Source organism: Frankliniella occidentalis, unplaced genomic scaffold, assembly GCF_000697945.3.
Source record: "Frankliniella occidentalis isolate FOCC.00 unplaced genomic scaffold, Focc_3.1 Scaffold44, whole genome shotgun sequence".
Classification (NCBI taxonomy): domain Eukaryota; kingdom Metazoa; phylum Arthropoda; class Insecta; order Thysanoptera; family Thripidae; genus Frankliniella; species Frankliniella occidentalis.
The window spans coordinates 1,152,977-1,163,059 of NW_026267174.1; the positions used below are offsets into that span (position 1 = coordinate 1,152,977).

General features: G+C 49.8%; 2 protein-coding genes across 2 annotated transcripts in view; one reads left to right on the forward strand and one right to left on the reverse strand.

Moving 5' to 3' along the window:
- Window positions 1-1,896: 1,896 nt before the first annotated feature.
- Window positions 1,897-4,709, forward strand: LOC113212082 (dnaJ homolog subfamily A member 1; the record flags this gene model as incomplete). Its single annotated transcript, XM_052266967.1, is given in 7 exon segments — window positions 1,897-2,052; window positions 2,145-2,454; window positions 2,539-2,717; window positions 2,802-2,956; window positions 3,071-3,189; window positions 3,729-3,894; window positions 3,988-4,709. Coding segments are annotated over 7 exon segments (1,188 nt in total). The 3' UTR covers window positions 4,115-4,709.
- Window positions 4,710-5,020: 311 nt separating this feature from the next.
- Window positions 5,021-10,083, reverse strand: part of LOC113212059 (angiotensin-converting enzyme-like) — a 98,098-nt gene continuing 93,035 nt past the window's right edge. Inside the window, exons 11-13 of the mRNA XM_052266956.1 lie at window positions 7,312-7,452; window positions 6,041-6,207; window positions 5,021-5,774 (exon numbers count right to left, since the gene is read on the reverse strand). Coding sequence (XP_052122916.1) covers window positions 5,614-5,774; window positions 6,041-6,207; window positions 7,312-7,452 — 469 coding nt within the window. The 3' untranslated portion in view covers window positions 5,021-5,613. The remainder of the gene's footprint in view (window positions 5,775-6,040; window positions 6,208-7,311; window positions 7,453-10,083) is intronic.

The window sequence follows — 10,083 nt, forward strand, 5'->3', positions numbered from 1 at the left end:
GGGGGGGGGCACGACCCCGGGGAGGAGGGGAGAAGGACGTCGAAATGTTCATCGATCGGACGGGCAGCACGCGAGCGCACGCACGCACACACGCGCACGGAGGGTCGGCACCGCGGCCGGCCTCGGCGACGGCCAGTAGTGTTTCCACGCAGTGCGCCCGGGCCGACCCCACGACGACGACGACGACGGCGGTGTGTATCCTTGCTCTTCATCACTACCACCATGCTCACCACCAGCGCCGCCACTGACCAATACCACCACCACTCACCGCCGCACGCGCCGACAGAGAGCAACAAGCAGAGAGCCAACGCGGCCAGTGCACCCGCGGCCGCCTGCATGTCGGAGCGGTCCCTTCACAGCAAGGACTCCCGCCGCTCACTGCGCGGGAGGCAGGGCGGGCGCGGGCAGGACGCGGCTCGGCGGCCGCGGGCGTGGCGTGGCGCGGCACAGACTTATCACGGCGTTTATCTTTATCAATTTCGTTATTGTCTCTCCTGAGTGATGGCGCATGGCACCTCCTGGGATTCCGACGCGTATCGACGTCACCGTGCGGCCCAGCGGCAGATGATTCGCATATGGCGGGACCTTTGTGCGGCGAGGGCGTCCAGGTGGCCCCACATTGGTCACCCATCACACATCACACCCGTCGTGACCGACGAGTCGTAGCCACGAAGGGTGTAATGGGTGCGACGGGTGACCATACTGGGGCCACCTTAACAGTTTTAAATGGCAGCGATAAGCATGGCGACTCGGACAGAGGGTAATTTTCGCGAGCACCTTCGCTAGCGTGCACACGCGCGACTCTATTTGAAAAGCGCGCGTTCGGCGTGAGCTTCGCTGATTCGCCGTCAAGGTGGCGCCAGGATCGTAGTCACTGCCCGCTGATCGACGGCCTGTATCGATCGCTCATGTGTTACTCAAAATGATATGCATTTTTTCCTAATGATCTAACATGTAGTAACATATTTTCTTGGCACACATTTGATTGGAAAGAGAGTTTCACTACGACGGATCATCACGAACACCTAAACCAAGCCACCAACTCCTCGCTGATACAACGAAAGATAGGTTAGGTCGTTCCCCCTCCGTCCCCGCACCCGCACCTCCCCTCCGGGCCTCGTTCTTTTCAGCTCGGGAAATTTCTGGATTGCCTCGCTGCTCTGCGGCCCGAGAACAAACGTCTGTGGTATGTTTCTACCTTGTCCAGTGTGAGATTAGTTGTCGTCGGGAGAGAGCGCAGACTTTTGTGTTCGTGCGAAGACCGTGTGTTTCGCATTTTTGGAAACTCGTGGGGAATACTATACGTCAAAAGCAAGTGTTTAGGCCCTCTGCACTGCTAGCTCTGGCCCCCTGTGAGTGAACGTACGAAAATCTCGTCCTTGCTAGTGTGGTGCCCGCTCTTTGTTCGCGATTGTCACGCTCGTTGTGGCACCTCACTCTTTTCTCATTGAGTCACATTATTGGTTTTATGCGTTTGTGCGTCAATATTATGTGAACTAAAATTGCTTCACTTTGGCCAACCAAGGCTAGTCCTTACATAACCTAAAGCCGGAAGAGGCACTATACTCACTGAATAACTGCGAATCTCGTGGGTTCAAGGCAAACTTAAGCTTGATAATTTTATAATTTTCTTATCCTTTCCCTCTTAGTTCCTGTACCAGACCGGCGTAATTTTCCTTTATTTTATACAACCTAGTGGAACTTTTCACAGGTTCTCCAAGTTTAATTATTTGTCATTTTTTTAAATTGTACATTTTATCTTGTGTGGCCCCTAATTTTGATGACATTTATTTTTCATTGATTTGTTTTTGGTAGCTTATAACTGCACAGCACTCTTATACTTGCTGTTATTATTAAAATTAACCATATATTGTTTTTTTTTTTGTTTACTTGCAGACTTAAGCAAACTGCTGAGTCAAGATGGTGAAAGAAACGAGGTTTTATGATATTCTCGGAGTGAAACCTCAAGCAACTACTGAAGAAATCAAGAAATCATACAAGAAATTAGCTCTGAAGTACCATCCTGATAAAAACCCTGATGAAGGCCACAAGGTTAATCTCAATTTTTTATTTATAACTCATGACTAACATCCTTATCTATTCCTATTAACCTGTACATTTTGGTATTTGTTTTTGTGTTTCAGTTTAAAGAGATAGTCCAAGCATATGAGGTGTTGTCGGACCCTGAAAAAAGAAAGACCTATGATAGATTTGGAGAGCAGGCAATCAAAGAAGGAGCTTCAAATGGAGGTGGTGGTTTTGGACCTGGTGTTGACATGTTCGACATGTTCTTCCGAGGTGGCAGCTTCTTCGGAGGTGGTGGTGGAAGGAGTGAAAGAGCCCGACATGCTAATGATGTGGTTCATCAGCTAAAAGTATCTCTGGAGGAGTTATACAAAGGAACCACTCGCAAACTTCAATTACAAAAGAATGTTGTTTGTAATAAGTGTGAAGGTACAACATTGTTCTCTCTCATTTATTTTGTTACTATTTTCATGTGTTTGCCCTGACATTGATAATCTTGTCCTTGCTCTTCAGGAAAGGGAGGTAAAAAGGTTGAAACCTGTCCCAACTGCAAAGGTGTTGGTGTACAAATTCAAGTGCAGCAACTGGGCCCTAATATTGTGCAGCATGTTCAGAGCACATGTGGCGAGTGCCGTGGGCAAGGTGAAAGGATAAGTCCGAAGGACCGCTGCAAGCAGTGTAATGGAAAGAAGGTAATACTTGCTCTCTACATGTTGTCTGTAGTCAGTTCTACCTTTTTTATCAAGTGGCTAATTTGTTTAAATTATTTGATTTAGACCATTCCTGAGCGAAAGATTGTTGAAGTGCCCATTGACAAGGGTATGCAGGATGGACAGAAAATCAAATTCTCTGGTGAGGGTGATCAAGACCCTGGAGTAGAGCCTGGTGACATGATTGTTGTCCTTGACGAGAAGGAACATGAAGTATTTAAGTATGTGATTCAGTTTTATTCACTCGCTCTGATATACTTTAATTGTTTTTATACTGCTCCCTTTTTTTTTAAATGTAAATACTATTTGCTTACCAAGGGTGCTTTCTCTTGCAGACGGTCTGGAAATAATCTCATCATGAGAATGCATCTTGAGCTTGTTGAGGCTATTTGTGGTTTCCAGAAGGTTATTAGAACTCTTGATGACAGAGATCTTGTCATTACATCTCTCCCAGGTTAGTCTTTTCTTTACTATTATAATCACTAGATTTTTTTTTATCTAAGGGCCCATTTACGATCGTTTTGGCTTAGTTAATATAAATTCGATTTTATTTATGCGAAGGCGGTTTTGTCATTAATTTAAGGGGTTTTCGCGGAGAGGCATTTACGATCGTTTCCGCATGTTTCCGAGGTTAAGTAAAATTCTTGGCGCCGTCGCCATGTTTGTTTGGCATTTCCGCCATTCTCATTGGCTAGTTCGTACTTCGTGCCCTCGGCGGGATAAAATTTAAGGGTTTATTTTAACCAAGAGGCTAGCTTAAATTTTATTTTCCATCCCGATGAAAACAATTCTCACTAAGCGGGCCGTTTTATTTAAGCCAAGGATTGATCGTAAATGCTACCATAAGAACCAATGCTACGGAAATTTCATATTAACTAAGAAAAACGATCGTAAATGGGCCCTTAATTCTAATTTTTATGCTATTTCTTTTAAGTGATTAGTATCATTCATATTTTTATCTGGTCATTGTCATTGTTTTACTCGCTCTTGCAGGTGAAGTAATCAAGAGTGGTGATGTTAAGTGCATAGTTAATGAGGGTATGCCTCAGTACAAGAATCCATTTGAAAAAGGCAAGCTCATCATCCAGTTCTTGGTGAACTTCCCAGCAACAATTGACCCTGCACTTATTCCCCAACTTGAACAGTGCCTTCCACCTAGGTACAGTGCAATTAAATTAAGTTGTTCACTTAGTGCATTTATTTTTCAACCAGAATAGGATTTTAATGGCTTTGTTATCCACTTTTGCAACAGGGAAGAAATCATGATTCCTAATAATGCTGAAGAGGTGATGTTGGTTGACATGGACCCTGCGCAATCAAGGCGAGACTCCCGCAGCGAGGATGAAAACTGTGGAAGAGTACAATGTGCGTCACATTAATTAAAGTGGTCTTTTTTAATTTATTTACTAAATTTCACTCCAATTGAGCTTTCCTGTAACACTGATCTTAGAAGTGATACTGCATAATAATTATCTATTGGTCAGGTTTTAGGCTTATCCTCTCAATCAGTATAAATAAGACTACCATTCCAGTGTATGCAAGTGAAATATAGGTTTATTTCAAAGCTAGCTTCTCTTAATTTTAGTACCCTTTTGTCTGATCTTGTACTATCATCTTTCAATATTCTATCATCAAACACAAGTAAGTGTGTGTTGTGTTTGTAGTTGGTAGCACAGTAGAACCTCTTCACCTCATCGCATTTTGTTCCAGTCCAAATATTGCTAGCTGATGATCATTGTAATACTTTCGCCTGTGGATTTTTTTTGCTGTCAATTTGTTACTCTTTTGCCATCATACTGAAATTGATATTTGGCTTGAACCAATTATTTTCATCAAGTGATAACTTATGTCTTATATGTAGGTAGAAACCAATTGTTATACAATGCTATTGATAACTTTTGAAGTTTGTCTTCTAGGTACAAATTTATACCAGCAGATTCTCTGTATTTAAATTAAAATTATGAAGATCTTCTAGCTTCCCTCTGAATCTTGCCCAGCAGTCATTCTGTACCATGATTATCACACATTTGGTTGTTACTTTATGAAGTTGATCAAATTCTTGACCAAGGAAATGTTTCCTTGTTGAATTTTGAGACAGGTTCATATGGGTACATCGCTTTAGTTCTTAGCGCTGCTTTCTTCTGATTGATATTCCTGCATTGGCGGAAGTAATTAATTCGTCTATAGAAGGTTCAGTTTAAGCTGACTCGGGCTGTAGCTAAAATCGTGTACATACAAACGGACGTCATTTGGGTAAACAAGTAAAGAAGATACAAAAGCACCAATTAATTAAGGTCTAAATTTTTATTTATTACTGACTTAGGTACAAATTGGTTGGTTATCACTGACACGAACTATATACATAAATTAAAATTACAAGATCTATGTATGACAAGATTCCTGAGTGTAAAGAGAATCTTTTCCATACTTCATGTCCTGTATGTTCATCACACACTCCACACAAACTAGTATTCAGTCTAATCACTAAGGCATCTTCAACTCTGAACAAGTGGTTTGTACAGAGAAATTTGCTTATCCATGGAGCAGCAAATTCTCTTGATCATGATTAGCCTATGTCTATGGACTGCTCCTTGCATTTTGTCTTTTTACCGGCAGGCAGCATTTAAATTAGGTGTGACATTTGTTATCTCCGATACTGTGAGCATGTGTATTTAACGAACACATCCCTAGGGACGGGATCCGAAAAAAAAGTCGTTGGCGGGTGCTCCACCCGGATGTGTTTCCTCGAAGACGACAGAGGGAGCAGCGATAACGAGTGTGACTCGCGCACTCGACATCATATTACAAAATAATGTTGGCACAGAAGGTACAACCCCGTCCGCGCGGGACGGACGGGGAGGGAGGGCGAGAGGCACCCTCACCGCGGCAGCCTGAGGTGCGAGAGGGCCAGCGAGACGGTGACGAGGAGCAGGAGCCCGTGCGCGGCGCCAGCCTGGAGCGCGCCGGGGGCCGCGTTGTAGAAGCCGCCGTACACCTCCAGCCCCGCCGTCTCGATGCTGCGCTTGCAGTAGTCGCCGTCTGCGGAGAGAGAGAGAGACAGTCAAGTTAGGGGTCGTTCCAATTTTACTACCTGACTATTGGGGGGGGGGCGTGCACTGCGAGGCGCCGCACTCCACCATATAGGGGGGTTCAGAAACCACGTGTACTTTAGGGGGGTACAAATATTATAGGGTCCCAGAAGGATCAGGAACATTATTGGAGCCCACGGAGACCTATGATATTTGTACCCCCCTACAAGTAAGCCAAATGTTAACCAAAGGCACTATTTCAGCGCGCACACGTACCGTAGGTCCACCCCGCAAACTCGGCCGTCCTAAGGTTCTCGTTCTGCAGCCACTCCTCGAGCGGGCGGAAGTACTCGCGCAGCGCGGACCCGTTGAGGCGGCTCTCACCGGTGGCGGCGTACAGGGCCTCGCCCCAGGTCGCGCTGGACCCTTGCTCCATCAGCCTCCTGCAAACAGGGCAACACATCATGAGCAAACAACAACTAATTTCCTGCCCAGCGTGATTCATACTGATGAACCACGTGTTTCGTTTCTCCCTCAGCCCTTAAACTTCAACAAATAGGCGGTTATCACGGCTGCTATGCTCCTCAAGGAAGCGGGAGCGTCATGTCGGTGGTGTGAGTCCGATACCGGCACGTGCACGCTGTCGCACCGCGCGCGCCGTCTCATTAAGTCGGTTTTGCATTTCGGCAGTGCAGACGTAAGTGACTGATGAAGAGTTGTGTCTCGGGCAGGGCGGGACAAAAAAGGCGCGCAGTTCGCAGATAGTTGCGGCGTCATCGGTATGGTGGTCATCGTGTGCGGGGGAAGACAGAGGAAAAAGGGGGGGGAGGGGGGGCGCACGTGGCGCGGCGTACGTTGGGTTGCCGACCACCCGGGCGGCAGAAGGCGCGGGGTACTTCATACTTTAAAAAAAAATCAATGTACATCCCCCAAAAATTAAGGGAAAAAAACAGAAAAAATCGAGGAAAAGTCAAGAAAAAAAGAAGAAAAAACACAGACAAATCAGAAAAAAGAAGAAAAAGAAAAGTTGCCATACGCTCGCTGGTTAGCCAGGAGGGTGGGCAGGGAGAGGCAGGCGCCACCGGTGCCCCAGTTCGATGACGGGCACCCCATTCGCCGTGGCACGGGGGGTCCAGAATAGTCTCTGATAAAGCCCCCTCCTGCCGAATCCAATCGTCGCCGAGTGTCGACGGTCAGCAGCAGCAGCCCCGTCCAGTCAGTAGTAGTAGTAGTAGTATCGGATCAGATCCAATGGATTGCGTCACCTGGCCACTCGTCAACACACGTCCCTGCCATCACCACTAAACGCTTCCGGCCCGGTCCGCAAAAGCGCCTCAACCAGGCGGCGCGGCCCACCCAGTTACGGCCGGCGGCGGGGCGTGGCGGGGCGTGGCGGCGCGCCGCGCTTTGGGCGTTTTGGAGCCGCGTATTAATTACGCGCCGGCCGTCCGGCCGGGCCAGAGGAGAATGGAACAAGCTCCCTGCAACGCCCTGCCCCGCGTCCCCGTCCCGCCCGTCTTCCCTTCCGCTTATCAAAAAAAACCTACTTGAGGATCTTGCCGGCCTCCTTGGAGCGGTAGATGTCGCACTTGTGCAGCTGCAGCTCGTCGTTGTCCGGGTCGTACTGGCCGGCGGCGCGGCACATGGCCTTGTGGATCTGGAACTGCAGGATGGTCGCCACGAAGTACCTGCGGACAGAGCGCAAAACACCAAGGGGTAAGTAGATGCAGGGGAAGTTGTGGAGCAAAACATGAATGTGAAAAGGAAAATTTTCCGGAAAAATTCGAAACCCTTCTAGAAAAATTTGTCTAGAAAATATTAGAAAAAAATTAAAAAAATATTTGAGGAAACAATTTAATGTGAAACAAATTCCTAAAAAAAAATTCCCCAAAATACTTCACCGCAGAATTATAATCTCTAGCTGTGGAGCAATATAATGGACAGCGACGAGGTGGACACAGCGATCACCCCAGCTGGACCGGACTGCTCATCCGTTCAGTTCGACAGCCCCCCCCCCCCCCCTTCTCTTTCGGATTATGTCGAAATGCTAACGAGCCTGGGCGAGCGCCGCGGCGCCGCGCGGCCGCAGCCACTGCTGCTTTGACGATGACGGAGAGTCGCACTTAGTTTCCTCAGTGCACTTCATGGCACTACTTCATGGTGCGCGCGGGGCGCTACTCCGTCACGTCATGAGCGCAACCGGCGAGCGATTTCGGCACGACGCAGCAGAAGGGCGACGCACGAGCGGCCGTCAAGAGTGGATGAGCCCGACGCGCCGAGGGCCGGCCAGGGCAGGGCGCCCGCGGGGACCTTCACGGCGGTGAGCAGCACGGGGCGCCTGGAGGTAGGCAACCTGGCTCGAAGCGGACATGGCTGTCGGGCGGGTCTGCCTACCGGGCCAGGGGCTCCCCAGGCGGGCGAGGTCAGACCGGCGCGCAGGATAGGAGGCAGGAGGAAGATGGGGATGCCGCTCTCATTCCAGTTTTGCACAGCTTCCTATCTGCCGGTCGCCATAGGAGGTGGCCCGGCGCCGGCGACGGACAAGGCACCCCTGCGGAGCCAGTCCAGCCTGCCGGAGGAGACTTCGGGAGACTTCCACCAGTTCATAGGACGGCAAACAGCTGCTGCTGCCACCGCGGCCGCCACTGCTGCTGCATGACGTAATGGCCTGGAGCACGATCCGTCCGGCCCAGCACACTGCACGCCAGCCAGCGCCGCGCCGGCCACGCCCCGATCGACCAGCCTCTACTGACCCATATCGCCCCCCGCCGCGCGCCACGCCGGCCGGCGCCAGCGGCCCTACAGCCCCGCGAGGGCATCCCCTGGAAATGAGGGAAGGGGTTGCCCTCAAGGGGCATTTCACTCGAGAAAATCAGTGAGCACCATCCCAAAAGATCAGAAAAAATCGAGAAAAATTAATTTAAAGATGCTTTTCAAAAATCTTAAAAAATCGGAAATAATCGCAAAATCAGAAAAAAAAAATCAAGAAAAATTGGCGTACGCTTAAATTTTTAATGAGGTACCCCTTGATTGCCCTACAGCACATGTTCCACAAAAGGGTCGTGTAGCGTTGTGGGGCACCCATGAGAAGGCACTTCTGCACTACTGGATAGGCTTGAAGGAGTATCCTCCATCATTAAGGCTTCTACGGGGATGGCTTGATCGACGAGAAGTTCAAACCCTCTTCAACAAACGCGCATAGTCTTCCGATACCTCGACCTCATATCGTTAGCGTTACGCGGCTAGGAGAGAGGGGGCGTTCCCGGGGCGATTCCCAGCCCTGCGCCACCACACACACAATGTCCACTCCACGCCACAACCGCACCACGCGAACCTGTCATCGCCCATAACATGCGGGCCCTCCGCTCCGCTCGCTCTCGTTGGCAAATTTTAATTAAAGTCCCATGCCGCCCCCGCCCCCGGCAGCGCCACGCCACGCCGCTGAGCGCTTTTCCCACACGCGGGTCTCGCGGCCCGATGAGATGAGACTTCATAACCGTGTAGTACACCGCCACGCCACGCCAACGCGAGGGAGGCGGTGGCGGCGGAAACGGTCCAGTTTGTTAGATCTATGAGGCGCGTTAACGGATTCGCACCACGTCCCATCATCATCTGCTCCCCACCTGCCGGGCGGCTCTCGCCCGATGCGGGTCCAGACGCACCGCGCGCGGCCGGATGTGTTGGGACCAGCCCGCGCGCTCTAGTTCCAAACGACTTTTTAAATAATTTCGAGAGTGGGCGTGAGGAGCACCTTTCGAATGTGTTGCTAAAATTAACAAGATTAAACTATTTCCTTTAAGGGCAATTTCTTATTCCCCCCCCCCCATTTTTGTCAGTTTTGTGGCGAGATTCTGCGGCTTTAAAACACATTTCTCAGACATGAAGGATTGACAGGGTTTGTTTCATGTAGAGGTTGCAGATCGGGGAAGATCGCGGGTGCGTGAGTATGACCCGGCTCCGTAGCAGCAGACAGAGGGGCTAGTTGGGCTGCAGAACGGATTGCGACACGGGGCGGTAATCTCCACGTGTACGTACGGAGTGTCCGCCCCACACCAGCGGAACAAAGGCCGCCGCCTGCACGTAACGCCCTGCCCTGCCTCGCCCGGCCAACCCGCTCGATCGTGGAGGTGTGAAGGGAATTACCCCTCCTGGACCACCGGCCCATTACCGGATATCGCTCACTCACCAACTGCTTCGGCCCGGCGCGGCGGGTTCGACCACCACGGACGTCTTGCTTTCTCCGACACGTATCGCGCTATTATTTCCACTTATTTTTCTCGCTTTAACAAGAAGGAAGTGTTAGGGGTTGGGGAAGGGGG